General features: G+C 46.4%; 3 protein-coding genes across 6 annotated transcripts in view; 1 reads left to right on the top strand and 2 right to left on the bottom strand.

Annotated features, from left to right (window-relative positions):
- Positions 1-151: 151 nt before the first annotated feature.
- Positions 152-4,050, top strand: LOC108025413 (uncharacterized). Its single transcript, XM_017095895.3, has 8 exons — positions 152-390; positions 500-592; positions 914-1,507; positions 1,568-1,906; positions 1,970-2,176; positions 2,238-2,779; positions 2,842-2,917; positions 2,985-4,050. Exons 1-8 carry the CDS (start codon positions 229-231, stop codon positions 3,891-3,893), a joined length of 2,922 nt encoding a protein of 973 aa, XP_016951384.1. The 5' UTR covers positions 152-228; the 3' UTR covers positions 3,894-4,050.
- On the bottom strand, positions 3,997-5,116 carry LOC108025414 (D-beta-hydroxybutyrate dehydrogenase, mitochondrial). The gene is made up of 2 exons (XM_017095896.3): positions 4,997-5,116; positions 3,997-4,937 (listed from the first exon to the last, which is right to left on the bottom strand). Exons 1-2 carry the CDS (start codon positions 5,110-5,112, stop codon positions 4,046-4,048), a joined length of 1,008 nt encoding a protein of 335 aa, XP_016951385.2. The 5' UTR covers positions 5,113-5,116; the 3' UTR covers positions 3,997-4,045.
- Positions 5,117-5,728: 612 nt separating this feature from the next.
- Positions 5,729-17,928, bottom strand: part of LOC108025256 (transcription factor kayak) — a 31,553-nt gene continuing 19,353 nt past the window's right edge. For 2 of the 4 annotated variants that reach the window (XM_017095610.3, XM_017095611.3), the window contains exons 2-3: positions 8,175-8,502; positions 5,729-8,105 (exon numbers count right to left, since the gene is read on the bottom strand). In XM_017095610.3, the coding sequence (XP_016951099.1) occupies positions 6,883-8,105; positions 8,175-8,502 (1,551 nt within the window). In that variant the 3' untranslated portion in view covers positions 5,729-6,882. Of the gene's footprint in view, positions 8,106-8,174; positions 8,503-9,110; positions 11,132-17,108; positions 17,601-17,928 lie in introns of those variants that run through there. The other 2 variants (XM_017095613.3, XM_017095609.3) reach the window with 2 other exon arrangements.

The raw sequence follows: 17,928 nt of genomic DNA, 5'->3' as shown, positions 1-17,928 counted from the left end.
TTCTCTTAGTGTAAAAACACCCTTATTTCCAATAAAATCCATTCTATTTTTCGTCCTTTGTTCGCACTCGCGTGAGACCGCAGTTACAATTTCAAAAAACGCAGTTAAGTGCCGATGAATACTAAAAGTACCGTCCGCCTCACGGGCACACCCTTAGAAAGGTTTGAGACGCACTGTTAAAAATTGTTGAATTGGTCCATTTTGTTTAAAATATTACGAAAATTGCCAATGATCTGGACGCCAGAGCATGTGGAACTCCACCTCGATCTTCTCAAAACCTCCACCGATCGGACCGTGATCTACAAATGTCTCGTGAAGCTGCGCACCGACCTTGTGAAGGACAAAAATGGAATTGTTTTATTTCGCACTGCTGGGGGCGTTCACATCATGGTGGGTTTGGGAGTCACCGCGCTCATGGCAGTTTTGCAGCCACTGCCTTGCACAACCTGGGATCGTGATTCAAATCGATTTTTGAATGATATTTAATTGCGTCTTCCAGGTGCGACTGATCACCAAGCTGAATGAAAAGATCATGGAGGTGGTGCTGAGCATACTGGGCAACTGCTGCACGGACGAACAAGCCTGCATTGAGGTGAGAAACTTGAAAAACAGAGAACATATTTATAGAAACTGCTTCTAAATGTTGTTTAAATCCATATACCATACTATACTATACCATTTTAAGTACTAATTCGAAGAAAATAAAACATGTTTTAAAACTTAATCCTTTTTAAGTTAAAGTAAAAATAAAATATTTCTTATTTATAAAAACATTAACATAGATATATTTATAAATTTAATCTTATTGGTAAAAACAACTTAATATTTACCTCTTATTCTAAAATGTCTTCACACTTTCCTATATCAACATGAATACATATTATTATTGGTTTCTAAAATTTCCTCTTCACAGGCCGTTGAATGCAAGGTGATTCCCCCACTGGTGACCATTCTCAAGACCATTCCCAATCCCGTGATCCAATGCCGTGCCTGCCGGCTGCTGGGGAACCTGGCCAAAAGCAAGAAGGCCTCCCAGTATCTCAACGTTCACTATGCAGCCATTGCCCCGGCCATCTGCCACATCATCGAGTCCACCAGTGCGGTGCAGACCCGCATCATGGCCTTCCGCGTCTGCCGCTTCCTCCTGGCCAGCAGCCAGTTCCTTAAGCACTTTCTCGTGGCCAATGGATTCCTGCAGCTAATGCGCATCTTTCTGGCCGTGATGAAAAACGAAGAGGCGCCCAAGGAGCCCGTTCCGGACATTGAGGTGTCCACGCTGATTGGCCTCAAAAGGAACCAACACCGCGAGAAGTATTTCGAGGAGGTGGCCAGGAACTTGGAGGGCGTACGCAGTGATATCTTCGACTATCAGATGCTCAAGAACTCCACGAGGAACTGCGACTATGCGCTGCCCAAGGAGAACGAGGCGGCTGTTGAGTTGGCCCTCGAGATTTTAAAGTGTCTGGTCTTGATATCAGCCCAGCAGATTGGAATGAAAGCTTGGGAGGTGAGTCAGTCAAATCCCTAGAAAATCATACCTAATGTATCTGTATCCTATCTTTATTAGTCAATTTCCCGCAACACCTCGCTGGCTTCGATTGTGTGCTTCGTAAAGGAAGACGGCGATCAGCGGGCCTCCGCTTTGAAAATCCTTTCCAACTTCTGCAAGGATCCCTGCGCCTTCTATATGCTGAGCACAGCAGATGCCATAGTGGCTGCCTGTGAGATGCTGATGGCCGTGAACATGGCCAAGCCACTGAACGAGAGCGAGAGTCGACACTGCATCAATATCATATTGACCCTATCCACGGATGCCTGTAGTCGCTCAAAGATCCGAAGATGTGGAGCTCTGCGCAAGCTGGTGGCCATGATTCGGGACTCTAATTCCCAGAGTGAGCGTTCATCGGTATGTTTGCTTGCTTTAATTGTTAGAAACCATCATGAGACAGTAATCTTGTATACCCAACAGCTCCTCCACATTCTCAACAACTTTCAATATGACAACTTGAGCATGGAACTCCTGCTTTACGAGGGACTTGTGCCCATGCTGGTGAGGGAATTGAACGATTACCTGACCAGCGATGATGAGCATCACAAACGTCGCCGGGAGGAGAGATTGCAAGGCGGCAAAAAGAGGAAGTTGACGGATCCCACAACGCCAGAGACGCTAAGCAAGGTATTTGATTATAATTCTAAACTTATGGCAGGTGTTAATTTGTTATGTTGTTTATAAACAGTTCTCAAAGACCCACGAGGCCTTAGGCTCGGACTTTGACTCGCCGAGCAGTTCCCCGAGGTCTTATCGCACAACCAGTCCCTGCAGCTCACGCAGCATGTCGCCCGTATGCAAAGATCTGCTGACGAATGATGACGACGACAACTATTCACCGGCCTGCAGTGATGATGATGAAGATGAGGATGACAGCACGAATACAGGGGATACTAGGGAACGGCGCATAGCCGCCAATCGCGCTCAGACCTCCAATGTCCTAGACATATTGAAACTAATCGATGAGGGCAGCGAACCCATAGATGATCCGCTGTCCGACAAAGAAGATCTCGAGGAGCTCAGCTCGGATGTACCGCCCAAGCTAGCCCAGTTTCGAAATCAAGCTGGCGATACCATCGACATTATCGAGAATCTTATCTACCGCATCACGCTGATGGTGAACAAGCGGGTGGAGCTGGGCAAGCCGGAAACGCTGGATACTCTTATAAGGGCACTCAACTTATTCGGAGCGAACAACAACTTTGCAAATGCTCTGACAAATATATTACTGTGAGTTGAAGTGGTCATCTGCAGAATGTTGTACATTCAATTAATATATTATGTCATTTTAGGGAGAGCCAGTTCTTTGCCCAGATTATCAAGCATGGTGTGGTCCATCAGCTGTACCAACTCACCAAGGTGGAGGAGGTAATATAAGAGAAAGCTCTTATTATTCCATATATTGTATAATTAATAAATCTCCTTCCCTTTTTAGATGCGCAAAGATGGCTTCGCTTTTTTGGAGACCCTCACCAACGTTGGGGAATCAAATTATGGCAAGGAGGAACTGGTGCGTCTTCTACGCTGCGATGATGTGAAGGCCCAGCAGAGAGCCGCCATTTCGGTGGCCTACATCATCAAGAGTCACCGGTTGCTCTACCAGTTCCTGTACGACGGCAATGCGCTGAACCTGCTCTTCGATCTGATGCTGCGCAAAAAGACCGACGATCACTATGCAGATGAGGCCGTGGATGCGGTGACTTCGATGGCCCGCTATACCCTGGGCATTGTGTTGCCAGAGGCTGAGCCCGCGGAGAGCACAGCAGGGATTTGCAACCAGAAGTTGAATGAGTCCGCTCCACTGCATGACAATTGCGACATGCGATTCCTTGTTGGAGAAGGCGAGGACTCCGTGACCATTGGCTTTAACAAGCAGTTGCTCTGTGAAACAAGCGAAGTGTTCAACAAGATGCTCAACAGTGACTTCCGCGAGGGTCACCATGGCGAGATTCAGCTGCAGGATTACACCGCCAATGGACTGCGCTACTTTCTGCATTTAATCGTGTGCCAGGAACGGCACCTTACGGAACCGGATTACCCTGCCCTCCTGCAGGCCTTCGAGATGTCCCGTGTGTACATCATGCCAGAGATGGAGGTGATCCTGCAGCAGAGACTCATCCAGTTCCTGGACTCCCATAACTGCCTGCGCCTGCTGGAATGGGCGCTAAAGAACTACCACGCCGAGCTGACAGAGACGGCCATCAGCTACTATCTCTGCTCCTCGCTGCCGGCCCAGGAGAAGCTCCAGTTGTTCCGGGCGGCAGAGGACTCCACCTATGCCAGCGAGTGGTTCCAGCTGCTCAACGATGCGGTGTTCGAGCGATGCCGCAGCACTGGCTACTAGGCCCCACCACCCAGTTGCGTTCTGTGATCGTATTTTCCGCCGCTTTCCATTCCCTGGATTCCGCTCGATATAATTGCTATTTGCCACAGCCCTTCGCCAAGTATTCCAATGTGCTACAATGTATATTTAAAATGTATAGACTACGTATTAACCTAAACCTTCTTTTGCCGGCTTGTCGACTCGTAAGTGGGCATGGCGCAGAAGCGCAGGGTGAGCCAATCCACCAGTGGCGTAGGACAGAGGGCGAAGAGCCAGCGGTAGAGGCGATATCTGCGGGGCTCCTCGATGTACAAGGCCAGAGGCTGGGAGCTGGTCAGGGCATCTTTGAACTTGCGCAGCAGCGACTCGTTCCTCAGGCGATTGGGTGGCTTGAAACCACTCAGGACCTTCAGGTAGCCATTGAAGGCCTCGAAGTAGGTGTCGTACAGAGCATGTTGCTCCTGGCTAAAGGCCTCCCGCATCTTCTGGGCATGCTGCTGCTGCCTGGCTGCGATGTTGCTGTCCAGGACGAAGGATCCCGGTATGAAGTTGACCACCTCCATGCCATACTGCTGCAGTTCCACGCGCAGGGCATCTGTCCAGAAGCGAAGAGCTGCCTTGGATGCGGCATAGGGACCCAGAGCGGGGAGTGCCTGCAGTCCGCAGTGGCTGGTCACGTTGATGATCCTGCCCTGCTGCTGGCGGAGCAGGGGCAGCAGTTCCCGGGTCAGTCTCATGGTGCCCAGCAGGTTGCAGTTGATCTGCGCCTCGATCTGCTCGGGCAACTGCCATTCGAATTCGCCGAAGCACATCACTCCTGCATTGTTTATGAGGGCTGTTAGACGATGTCCTGGATCCTTGGCCAGTATATCCCTGAGTTGCTGATGCACCTGGCGAATGGAATCGGGTTCCAGGAGATCCAGCTCCAAGGTGTGCATTCTGGTCATGCCATCCTTGGATGAGTTGAGATCCTGCAGCAGCTGGGCTCCTTCGGACTTTAGATTGTGGCAGCAGGAAACCACCGTCATGTGCAGAGATTCATGGCAGTAAACGGCCATGGAGTGGCTATCCAGAAAGAGATCAGTCAGTATGAGCTGCTCATTACAGGTTCATTTACCCCTTACCCCAATCCCGAGTCGCATCCCGTGATGACCACCACATGCCGGCTATCGACCTTCAGCTGGCTCCTGCCCCATCCCAGAGTGCGTCCCAGGGCGCGAAGAAATTGACTACCGCTCATGTCGCCTGTGCTCGAGTAACTGACACAAAGATCCGATTTACGAGTGCACCGAAAATAACAGATCCAAAAAATGCAAAATAAGGCAGAACCCGAAAATGAATATATGCATTCGGTATACATATGTAACCATTATCTGTGGACGAATGGAAGAACACTGCTGTTTACCTGCCCTTTAGAGTGGAGCTCAACATTTTCGGAAGCAGGTTTTTTGATCTTTCTTTCGAGTGGGTTTGAAGGGAGATAAGGGTAATTTTTTAGTTTTTTAGCAGAAGGTAGTATAATAATAAAGATCCTATACAGTGGTTTTAAAAAAGAATCAATTTATGAATTGATTTATTATTATCTTTCACCTAAATATAGGACCACCTTTATAAGAATAATATATATGAAATATTTGTAAGCATAGAAGATCTTTAAAAGTGTTGCTTGTAGAATGTAATCAAAAATGACTTCTCGAAAAATATCTTAGTTTGTGGGACGAACACATATTTTTTAAAACCGGTCCACCCTAATTTACCTGCTGGGCTTACCTGCCGATAAGCCAGACGTTTTGCAAGTCATGTGAATCGCAGTGTTATTCCTTTCGCTGCTCATATCACTAACAATAAATACACAATTTGTTTTTAGGTTTTTTTCGGTGTTTTTATTTTATTTTATTTCATTTTTGTCAATTTTGGTGTTTTCTGCCCTTATAAGTGCATTTAGTTACTATCGATCGGTTTGGTTTATTGGATAAATTGATAATTTTGAACAGAGAGTTTCGGAGACCTTACTGTGGAAACTGTGGCGAGAGTTACTATTTCTGTTTTGCTTTTACCTGATCAGCGTTCGTTAAATCGTACTTGGGTATACATAATACATAATTACATATTAAATAATTGCTTTGCTTTTGTCATTTCTTATAAATGGTATTTGAAAATAGCGCACTTGTTGCGTTTAGTAAAAATATATTTGGGTTTCTACTGCAGCTTACAGAGTACAATAAGTATATTTATCTCATTTCACATTTGCTTTTGCTCTGGCTCTTGCTTTTGCTCAATATAAAACTTGCTTCAACGCGATTATTGTTTAGGTTTAAACGTACATATACATATATTTTTATATAAAGTGTTTTGCATTTCTTAATTCTCTCTCAAGGCATTGTATTTAGTGTTTAGTTTGTATGCTGCATATACATATATTCATATCTCTCTATACTCACGCGATTCGCTTAAATGTTTAAATGTACAATTTTAAAACCGGCTTAGTTCCTTTCATTACACGCTTTTGTTTACGGCTCTTGTTTTTTATCGTTTATCTGTTATCTTTATCTTTTGTATTCGTTTTATAATAAATATCACAACGCATCCTTCAAATCTACACTCCCCACATCCTTATCATGCTCAACAGCGGTTTCCAGGCATCGATCGTTCGCATTTGTATATTTTTTGAAAATATATAACACGCAATGAAAAGGTTTGAAAATTGCACAAGACACGAGTGCATAACATATGCAGCTCGTCGTATGTAAAAGACATAGCAAAATCATAAATTAACCATAATAATGATAAAGGTAATAATACGAAAAACATTAGAGTTAACGAAGTTACAAAAGAGTGAAAACATCTCGTATTACACACATATTACAACTAAGAAAATGTTTTCCTCGCTTCCCTCTTCTGTCAGCAAGTGTAAATATAATCGCTACGCTCCTCCAATCATATAAAACTTAACCTAATCCTGACTCGAGCTATCCTACCCGCCGGCCCTGGCCCACATCCTGTCCCGTGGTTATAAGCTGACCAGCTTCGAGGGCTCGGCGGTGGGCGTCTGCAGCTCCAGCGGATGCTTGTTCGTGGCGGAGCTGTTGGGCACGAGGGGTCCGGAGACGGGGGTCAGCCCGGTGCCGCCGTCCATCAGGGAGTCGAAGTTGAAGGTGCCCGTCGAGGGCGTTTGGATGGGCACGCCCTGGATCTGCGTGGGTCCGCCCGGCTGCGCCTTGTTGCTGCTGGCCAGGTTCAGTTGCATGCTCTGGCCCAGGGGTCGCTGGAAGGCCAGCGTGTTGGGCCGCTCCTTGGGCACCTTGTTCAGGGCATTCAGCGTGGGACTGTTCATGCTGTTGCTGCCGCCTCCTCCCCCATTGCTGGTCACCGGAAAGGCACTGCCAAATCCCCCCGGCGCCGTGCTCGTTATCGGCGTCTGCAGAGATCCCGACGAGGCACCGGTGGGCGTCATCAGCGTGGACATGTGCGGCATCGTGGACATGGGCGGCAGCGTGAACCGCTTGCTGGGCGGCGGACCATCCTGGTCCAGACTCGAGCCCGAGTCCAGGCCCCCGTCCAATGGCTCGTCCTTGATGTGCAGCAGCAGGTTGTCCAGATTCGCCGCCGGCTTGAGATCCAATGGCGAGTTGCTCCTGCCGGTGGAGTTTAGGGTGGCGTCCATGCCCGTGATCGTGCCATTGCTGCTGTCGTTGCTGTTGTGGTTGTGGTGGCTGCTCGATCCCGCGCTGACACTGCTGCCGGCACTCAGGAGTCCGGCCGGAGCAATCAGCCCATTGCAGGTGGTCACACTCAGCAGATTCGCGCGGATCTTGTGGCAGGTGGGCCGATGGGCGGCCAGCAGGTACTCCAGCTGGTTCTTGCTGTTCGTCAGCGCCTCGATCTCCTTGCGCATGGCGTCGCCGCGCTTCTCCAGCTGCTCCACCTCCTCGGTGAGCTCGTTGGTCTGGTCCACCCGCCGCTTCCGGCAGCGCGCCGCCGCCTGCTTGTTCCGCTCCCGGCGCAGGGCCCGCTTCTGCTCCTCCTCCGGCGTCATGTTGGCCGAGCGGTTGGGCCGCCGGCCACCTCCACGTCGCGCCGGGGTGTTTGAGGTATTCGTTGATGAGGACTCGCCTCGGTTGGCTGTATTCACGGCGGCCAGGACATTGGTGAAGTTGTTGACGCCGCCGTTGACACTGCCGCCCTGCAGTATGTGGCCATTCTGGTACGAGGTGCTGTCCGTATGGGCACTTGCTAAAGGATCGAGAGGGGTAGTCCATTAGTTAGCTGCAAGGAGGAATCCTATCCGAGGGATGCACTTACAAGTATCGGTTGTGTCCTGCTCCTCGTTCATCTGCGTATCATTATACGAGCCATTGGAGTCCTCAGACTCGCTGCCAGGCACCAGGCTCACATCGTACGGCTGCTGGCTGGGGATCGCGGCGATGCCGTTGCCATTGGACTCGTTTCCTCCGTTCGCAGCATTGGGCAGCACCAGGGGCACGGCGAATCCCGCGCAGCCTGCTCCACGATCATTTTGCGTGTCCGAAATTATCTGGAAAAAGGAGTCCTCGATGCTGCGCGTCGTGGTCGGGGTCAACGTGGGCGTCGTCAGCGTTAGGACACTCTGAACGGTCTCGAAGTTGCCGAGCTGCAAGGGAAGTGGGTAAGCTACGTTAGTTCAATGCTGGTTTAAGAGGTACTTAAAAATGTATTTAATAAATAAATTTTAAGTTTTTAGTGGAATTTTAAAGTGTTCTTGTACCAAACACCAATCCCAAATCTCTAATAAAATCAAGTCTCCAAAGATCTTTAAGAATAAGGAATAGATTGCATTTTAAATTATATTATATTTGTATTCTTATATGATATATCTTTAAGTTGTATTACTTAAAAAGCATTGGGCTAAGTAAACGACTAAATCTGAGATATTTAGTCAGATATCTTCCCAACTTCAAAAGCAATTGCTAAGACGGTAAGACCCCTTAGCTTATCCGTACACTTCTGGGAATTAGCGAACGTGTTTTTTGTTTTTTCGCCAATATAAAAGAAAAGAGAACCCAAGAGAGGACCATCAACCCAATCCATCACTTTGTTTATATCTGCCCACCCCTTTTGTTGTTCCGCATTTGTTCTATTTTCGGCGATGAATAAGTACGCACACCGCTTGCCAATTGTTTCGCGCCCAAATAGAACCACCCGAACTTCGACAGCATCGGGATTTTCTGATTGAATATCATCGATATTTAAGGGCGCTACCTGCTGTAGGAAAAGCTCGTTGGCGAGGAAAGTGGCGATTTCACTGGCGTCCATTGCAAAGTTATCGCTGTTGTTGTCGTTGTTTGTGGATGTTGTTGGTGTTGCTGCTGCTGCTGATGTGGCTGTTGCTGCTGCTGCCGAGGATGTTGTTGCTGCTGCTGTGGCATTGCATGTTGCTGCCGTTGTCGCAGCTGTAATTGCCTGTTGTTGCTGCAATTGCTGTTGTTGTGGCTGCGATTGCTGCTGTCTCTGCTGCTGCTGCTGCTGCTGTAGCTGCTGCTGATAATAGTTAATGGGCAAGGAATTGTTGTTGTACTCCTGTGGTTGCTGCTGACTAAAAAAATTCTGCATTTGGCACACGGCGGCCATGGCAGCCGCATTGTTGCTGCTGTTGCCGGCGTAGGCGCTACCAGCAACATGGCCATAATTGTTGCTGTTGCCGCTGCGCAGTGGGAAGGCATTGTGGGCAAACGATTGCCTCAGTTGCTGTTGCTGTTGTTGCTGTTGCTCCTGATGTTGCTGCTGTTGCTGGTAGGCAGCCTGCGTGGGCAGTTGCCGTTGCTGCTGACGTAACAATTGCTGCTGGGGCTGCTGCTGCTGCTGCTGCAGATGTTGCTGCTGCTGATGCTGCTGCTGCTGCTGATGCTGCTGCAGATGCTGCTGCTGCGCAAAGTGCAGCGACTGGTGGTAGTAGGGATGGTAGCACGCATTGTGCGCCCTACCGTTGAGATTTTTCATCATTTGTTCGTTTATCCTTAGGGAACTAACTTAGATATTAAGTATACGCAATGTGGCCACGTTGCGTATACGCACAGTTGGGCGGCTGACTAGTATTCGTTGGGGGCTCTTTAGTCTAGCTAAGCTAACACAACAAAGTGGGACAACAATGATATATATCTATGAGTTTTGCATTCAAAATCAACAAAAACAACCTAAATTCTAGTGTATATGTACAAGAAAAGAGACTTTTGCTCCGCGAAAAGTTCTTTAACAATGTGATGATCCTTTGTTGTCTTTATGTTTCCGGTTCCTTGGATATTTTGTGCTTGTTGTCGCAGTGTGTTGTTATAGTTGCTTTAAATTCGTTCGTTTTTGGCTTTATATATGGCTATATATTAGAGCTTCTGTGTTTCGTTGGTTTTTAATTGAAATAAAAAGGGTTCGTTGCGAGCAGATTTCGTAAGTGTATTCGTGGTTCGGCTGCTCGGTTCAGCGGCTCAGTTCCTGAAGTTCTGGCTCTCCGGCGGTCTCAGGCGCTTGACGATAAGCATTTGCTGATTTCGCAAAGGATGGAAACTGAAGTGTACATTCCGCCCGGCGAAAGCGCTCATAATCAACGCAGTGTATCGTAAGGGCGCGAGGCTCGGGAAATCTCAAATCCCAAGTCTAGTGACACGTGCCTCCAGTTCAAATCAGTTCACTGCCCGGCAAAGGCCGCGATAAATCACACAAATTGGATTATATAATTATACGGATTTGTGGCGCAGAAAGAGAGCGGGGGTCTCGAGCCTTGAGCTAGTTTCCCAAAATGCTGCATTAATTTTCATGCGTATTTCTGTGAAAAATTCCTTGGCCAAACGGGCAACGCCTCTCAGAGTTATCCTCCCTTTTTCGCCTTTACTTCTGAGTTTGGCTATATATAATCATATAGGTGGGGGTATACGTATTTTATTTTATATTAAGCTGTATATATTTCGATCCACGCGGCATGCAACTGAGAAATGTGCGTCGTTTCTATACAATTCTCCTTTCTCGATTCGTTGTTTTCTGCATTTGTGTGTTTCTGGCTCGTTTTTGGCAATGCACGCGCGCCGTAAGCAAAACGACAATTGCAATTTTCCAAATTTATTTTCGTTTCGTTGTTCGGGATGCGAGGTATTCGCGAGATTCGAGAGTTTCTAGAGATTCGAGGGAAAAAGCGCGCGCGCGATCGCTTCTAGTTGTTAGATATTTTCTAAACTTCGATGGTTCGTTGTTCGTTTGCGACTGATTCCGAATCGCAATCTGAATCTCCGGCGAGCGGAATTGGCAGCGATCGCGATACACGCGCTCGTATCTAGAGATCCACGGATCCGCGGATCTACCGAACTGCAGAACTAGAGAACTAAGAGAGCTGTCTTCTGGGTGTGTGCCGCCTGTTCGGCGAGCTGTTTGCTCAAATTAGAAGACAGCCGCTGGGGAAATCAAATAATGCTAAACGCTGCCTGCTCTTAATTGAGCGGCTGCCCACACGACGACCACGCTCGCCGCACTTTTATAGGAAAAAGCATATGCCATGCCACGGCATAGTATATGCCCTGGCATTATATGCAGCGCTCGCGTGTGGGTTAGTTCCGATTTGCCGATTTTGCGGCAGCAGCAGCCGCTCTTCCCTCCATCGAAACGCCTTTCGGTCGCCCATAAATTGGAGGCCACAGGGAAAGCACACTCAATACTTTCGGCGAAATCGTTTGGCCAAAGTTATGGTTCCGAATGGGCACATACTATGGGATGTGATGTACGTATTTACAGTGACAGATGGGCCACGAACAGGTGTGTGTGCGTGCGGGACATCACCAGCGACTCTTCATCTGCTGTTCGGCTCAGACCCCCTGTCTCGCCAGGGTGTTTATTTCCGTCGCCAGCAAGTTGGCCAATACGCTAATTGCTGGCTTTGTTGTGGGCCAAAAACATTGTATATACTAGGTGCACGGAGAAAAATAGGGGGTTTTTTACTACAAGGAATACCTTGTTATTAAAAAAACTAAAGGAAAAGAAAAGGCAGATCTTGAAGGTATAAAATGTTGAAGGGAACTTACTAAGGACCCTATAACACTTGCTTAAATGTTTTTGTTTAATTATAGATAACCTATGGCATATCTTTAGATATTTGATTTGATAAAAAAATATATATTATATATTTTATTCTCTAAAAATAAGTGTCTTAATATTATTGTAATAAATTCTAAAGCTTTATATTAACCTTTTAAAATGTCACATGTATTTAAATATTTATTTATTGTTTTTTATGACTTCCTCTCTGTGCAGGGAGTTTCTGCTGATTGTGTGCTTATTTATTTGGCGATCTTATCGCAGCCGCGTTTCCCAATCCCAGAGGCCGTTCCCTTATTGACGGCAAACAATCGGTTTTATTCTTTGTAGGCGCTCATTTTATATATTTGCCTTTTGGAATTTTTACTTTCAAGTCGGCCGCCCTCCGCGCTTGTAGCCACCTTTGTGGCTCTTTGGGGACTTTCATTTTAACCCACTTTCCATGCAGTATAGCAGGCCGTTTGAACTTGTTCCCCGGGCACACATGAGCCGATGAATCAGTCAATTTAGCCAGAGTTCGCCCCATATGCAAAGTGATCATAAAAATGACAATAACACGAATGCGAACTACTGGCAGGCAAGGGCCGCGAATTGAATTGTCTAAATTGGAGCCCGAGCGATGGTCACGGCGATCTGCCTTATCGGCCGAGCGGAGGTCTCTGGGCGGCGAGTTCACTTCTGGGGTCAATTATGAACCAAATGGAACCGGCAGCGAACATCGCAGTGAAAAAGCACTGACGTAGTCAGCGAAAAACGAGCAAATTGCTGACTAACACATCAGACTGCAAATTTGATTGCCACAGTGAACCGTGCAATCGTTGAAAAATTCCCAGTGATTTTTTAAAACTCTACAATCTTTTTTTAACTACCAAAAAACAGTTTCCCTTCTGGGGAAGATATTTAAGTTATATCGCTTAGAAATACCCATGAAACACAGAGTTTATATTTTTATTTTTTAAAACAAGGCCGAATTCCAAGAAAGCTGTACCAAAAATGGCTTTGTTTCTGCATAAACATCTATACCCTATAAAGAAAGCGGTTTCCACACGTTTAATTCCCGTGAATTGAAAAGAAATTCCTTTTAAATCCAAGCAAACACTTTGACCTTGACTCTAATTAGCTCGAAAACGATTTTTCGAAGGCAAGTGAAGGTGCAACAAGTTGAGTGCCTTAGAAATGCTCTCTGGGGCCCCCAAGACTTTGCCTTCTGCCTCTAGCTGACGTGTTGGGCTATTTTTAAAGCCAATTTTAGCCTGACAATGACGTAATGACACGGCAGAAATACGAAAAAAAAACAAAACTTGGCATCACCAGAGGCAAAAACAAAACGAAAACAGGCGATGACAATTTGTATTGTTTATATCAAGAGTGGCTAATAACCGCCAACAGCCGGGGCTAGCATAGGCCTCGGTTTTGGCCAAATGTTAAGCGTTAACACTCGGAATTCAGACTCGCATTTCGCCTTTGTTTAGACGCTTTAGTTGCCTTTGTTGGCTGCGAATAAATTAGTTGGCTAGCTTGTTAAATGCAAAATGTATACGAAAATTGCATGCTGAAGGTCGCCGCGGTTGTTTAGTTAGAAATGCGCATAATTATCTGAAAAAAATAATACAATTTTGATTTTTCAATTGGCAAAGACTTGAATAAACTGCAGCTCCAGCATTGTTTGCTCAAAGTTGCAGCAATGTCACAGCGAAAAAAGCGAAAAGTGCAGAAGCGAGAGCTGAAAAGTTGACAAGTTCAAGTGCGGCGTCTTCTGCGGGAAGTGCACAGCGAGAAATAGTGGGTATATACAAAAATACATTTAAATATTGGCCAGCAGGTACTGAAATCCAAAGATACTTTTTGGAATGTAAGTGTATCTTTTATAAGAAACACTATATTTATGATATGATCTGTATATCTTGGATAGTATTCTTCTCTTCTGATATATTTTTTGCAGATTTTTTAGGTTTAACCATGACAGTTTTAAATGATACTTGTGCCCCCACAACTTTGTAATGCACTTCCCTTGGCGATAAGCATAAATCCATGCTCATATCGGGAATTTTTGCAAGTCTGTTGTGCGAACTGCATATGAATGCAAATTCTGCGAATAAAACAATTAACGCGGAGGAGGGACAGAAATCATATTCCGCCGTATTTTATTTTATTTTATTAATGCCGCTTATTATTTTCGCTGTTTTCGAGCTGCAAAAGGAGAACGTGACCGCAATGCCCAAGCGAAATGGCCGATCGGCGTGTAGTGTTGACTGTGCTAAGTGCCGGCTGTCGTCCGTCTTCTGTCGGTTGATAAAGCCCAGTTTCCCCGCCCCTTGCCGGCTCTTCCCCTGGCCCAAAGAATTTTTTGGAGTGGCCCAGAGTCAACGGCCGGCTGAAAAAGTCGACAGAAGTCGCATCCCCACGGCGGGCCGGCCTTTTTTAGGCACGCCAAACGAAAACACAGCGAGGCCCCTTATATAACCAACATTTATGCAAAGTATACTAAATGTATATATGTTTTTATACAGAAAGCAGCGCCGTCATTGAAATCACTTGACGTTTGTCCATTTTCGGAACGAAAGCGCAACGCCCACGCCAGCGAAATTGAATTAAAGTTTACACATTTCTCGCTGGCCGGCAACAGGGCAATAATTCAAAATTTGCCAAAGGAAAGGGGCAGCAGAAGGGGTAAAAAACACAGCCGACAAATAAATTTGCAGCCGCTTTCAGGACTCCGAGGCCCGGGCCTTAGGTTCAGTGTCAAATTAATCAGACTTTTGTTCCGAGGGCGTGGACAAGGGAAAAGCAAATTTGCATGAGATATTAAACAGAAAAAAGCAGCAGAAAGAGTGAAAATATTTATGTTCTGCCTGTTAAGCAGGGCATTGAACCCCGGCTCTTATGCGCACAATATTTTATTTACCTGGCCTGGGTGGCCCTCCAGTCGATAGCACACTTCTCGCTGCACTCGGGCCATTAAGATGGCTTAATTAAGCCGATTTGGCCAACTAGAGTGGTCACTCGCTAGTAAAATGACGCGTCATTCGGGGGAACAATTTATTTAAATGCATTTTGTCGCGACAAGCGAAGAGACACCGGGGCAACCCCCGGCCAAATGGGGGAGCGAATTTATGGCAAAGTTTGCAGTTCGAGGAAATGGCAAACAAACGACGCGTCTTTCGGGCGCCAGAAAGGACAGCGAAGAGCGCAAATAAAAAGGACGAGCTGCAGCCTAGACACAAAGGGAGCCAGACAGTGGTAAAAGTTGTTTTCACTTTCCCTGCCGGCCAGTTCCGAGAAGGACGTGACCGCAGCCATCAAAAGCCAGGACATTTGCCAACACGAAATTACCAGCGGCAGCCGGGGGAATAAAAATCGCAAAGCAAGACAAGGAAGGTCCTTAGCAAAGGACCTCAATCGCCCGGCTCCCCTGTCAAGTCAACTGCCCAAGCTTGGCTGGCAGCCCAGAAGAGAAGCACGATAAAGTAATGCCAAATTGCATTTAATTCCATTAAGAAGAAGCCCAATTAAATTGACTGGAAATGCAATTAGTGCGCTCGCATTTCGTAGACATATTTAATACTAAGCTCGATCTTAATTGAGCGCAGTCTTTGTTGCACGCTCCACAAGCATGGCATGATCAGCTAACCAAAAAGCAGAGATCTGTACCTTTTTAGGCCAGTTCTAGAGGTTGTGGGCAGCCGCAGACAAAGGAAAGTTATTGTCAGGCCCGAACAGCAAGGCCTTCAAGTGATTTCTTTCATGTCAAACACGAAACTCAAACCCAAACTCAAACAACCAATCGAAGACGCCCACCCCTGAGCCCAAGAAGTAAAGTAAAAACAATTGCGAAAGTGCCAGTTAACCCCCTCACCAAAAGACCAAAAGACCAGCACCATATTCGGTTATTCAGTTAATTAAAAGAAAGTTGGACTCTGGCCGGGGCTCCGGGATTACGAGTGTTGTGGGGGCGCTGCTGGCTACATGTGGTACCTAATGGAACCGTTTGAGAGCCTAGCAAGTGCTTATGTGGCACATATGACATATAATACACACATCTGTCCCTCGCTATAAAGTCGAGTGTCAAGTGTCACGCGAGTGCTTCGGGGGTTCACAAGTCAAGGGTCGCTCAATCGGACCCTCGTTCGCTTTCTACCATCGAATTAAGACCCTTTCGGCTTTGGCGGAAAGTGAAAAATAATATTCAAAGCTTGATAAATTGTCACGAAAATCGCACGTGTGCGATATCAGCGAATGGCGCCGCTGGTTTTTAGTCTTTTTTCCATGGCGATGGAGTAACCGAAAGCAGAAAACAGACCCAGAAACATTGCCATTAACCATTAACCAGAGCCGGAGCCGAAAACCAGACGCAGTCCAAAAAGCCAGACCGGATCACTGGACTGTGAAATGCAATGGGCCACGAGAGGCATGAAAAAGTGGCTGAAAAACTGCAAGAAACCGACTTTAAGCCGGAAAATGGTAACCGTTAATGGTGGCATGAAATCGCAACGTGATGCCGAACCGAGGGTGATTTTTTGGCAATAGGTGTGCAGGAGTTGCGGCAGGGTGCACTTGATTTAATGAAACCGCACACGCAAAAGTTAATAAGTTAACGGGAGAGGCATAAGGGGTTTTTGGAAAATGCAGGCGATAATATATAGGTTTTTTAAGAACTTAGAAATATAAATATTTAAATTCAATATATTCATTATTTTTTTAACCATATCGAGACTCAGCAGTATTTTACTTAACAATCAGTCACGTAGCTTCGAAAATAGAGAACGCAAAATACACACTTTCCGTAGTTACGAAACCCATGATGGATGTGCCCACGAAAAACACTTGCCACAGCCAACAATAATACCCTTATCGCGAATGAAAACTAAAACAATTAAATTTCGGTTAACGATGGGAATAAGTATGAATAGTTTGGGCCCATTATCGCAGGGCAAACACAATGTGCACACAAAAGCGGAATCGGGGATCTCCGATTTCCGAGAATCAATTGGCGACGATAAGCGCTCGTGCAAGAGCACCCCTATAGGAAGGGGTCTGTATGGAAATATATCAGTATTTCGCCCATAGGAATTCTAGAAAAACTCATGGCAAACACTGATAAGGCAGCTCTGGCACTGAACTGTGCCAAAAGAGGGCGGGGATGGCACCAGGCAGTGTAAAAATATAGTAAAAACCCCGGGATCTTACCACTTTTGGTAGCGGCGACAGCGGCATGTTGAACAAGTACTCATCGTTGAAGATGTTGTAATTGTCCAGCGTCATCTTGTCGCAGATCAGTAGGTCTTCCGTTTTGATGGCTTTTAAAATACGCCAAGTATATATTTTATTTTCCTTGGTCGCCTTTCTCGCACAAAGTCTAAATTCGTGAGTCAAGCGACTTCTGGCGAAATTCGCACACGCCGAATATACTCAATGTATCTGTCGCAAATGTATCTGTATCTGTATCTGTGGCGGCGCGCGATCGTGCGAATTGTTTTTAATATTTCCTAGAATTCTCGTTCTGTTTTTGTTTAATTTTCAGGCACCGCACATGCTGAGACAGTTTGCCGTATATTTTCGCACACACTTTTCCGCCTATTTCACGTAGTTTTCACGGGTTTCTGTTGCCTTTTCCGTGGTGAAGGGAATTTCACTGTGTAGCACCGAAGCGTTTGGCTCGGCCAACTTGTTTAGACTAAATGCGTCATCGGCGACGGTTCGCTTTTTATACGAAAAACCCAGCCAATTCGGATTGAGCGTTTTTATCGGCACTCTCGGAGTGAAAACCTCGGCGAGCTCGCTCTTCGAGTCGAAAGCTTCGCTACTCTGGTATTTCCTGAGCAAAAACCGTACAGTATACGTGTGAAATGGTGCTCGAAAAAGTCCGCACAACTTGGGTAAAACCCACTGCTCTGTGGCTCTGGGATATAATGTTTTTTGCACTTTTCTGGGGGCTCTCACGTGCCCAGTTTTTCTTTGACTACGCTTCTTGTTTACCCCATTCCTGGGCCCCCGATTGCGCCTTATC

This window comes from Drosophila biarmipes, chromosome 3R (genome assembly GCF_025231255.1).
Source record: "Drosophila biarmipes strain raj3 chromosome 3R, RU_DBia_V1.1, whole genome shotgun sequence".
Lineage (NCBI taxonomy): Eukaryota > Metazoa > Arthropoda > Insecta > Diptera > Drosophilidae > Drosophila > Drosophila biarmipes.
Note: the sequence above shows the minus strand (reverse complement) of the source record. Positions and strands in the feature narration are given on the sequence as shown.

Bases quoted from the DNA above. Each gene is read 5' to 3' on its own strand.
- LOC108025413 (XM_017095895.3), top strand. From the start codon at position 229: ATGATCTGGACGCCAGAGCATGTGGAACTCCACCTCGATCTTCTCAAA. The intron at 1,907-1,969 runs GTATGTTTGCTT...TATACCCAACAG, and splicing joins CCCAGAGTGAGCGTTCATCG to CTCCTCCACATTCTCAACAA. The intron at 2,918-2,984 runs GTAATATAAGAG...TTCCCTTTTTAG, and splicing joins AACTCACCAAGGTGGAGGAG to ATGCGCAAAGATGGCTTCGC.
- LOC108025414 (XM_017095896.3), bottom strand. From the start codon at position 5,112: ATGAGCGGTAGTCAATTTCTTCGCGCCCTGGGACGCACTCTGGGATGG. The intron at 4,938-4,996 runs GTAAGGGGTAAA...CTTTCTGGATAG, and splicing joins GGATGCGACTCGGGATTGGG to CCACTCCATGGCCGTTTACT.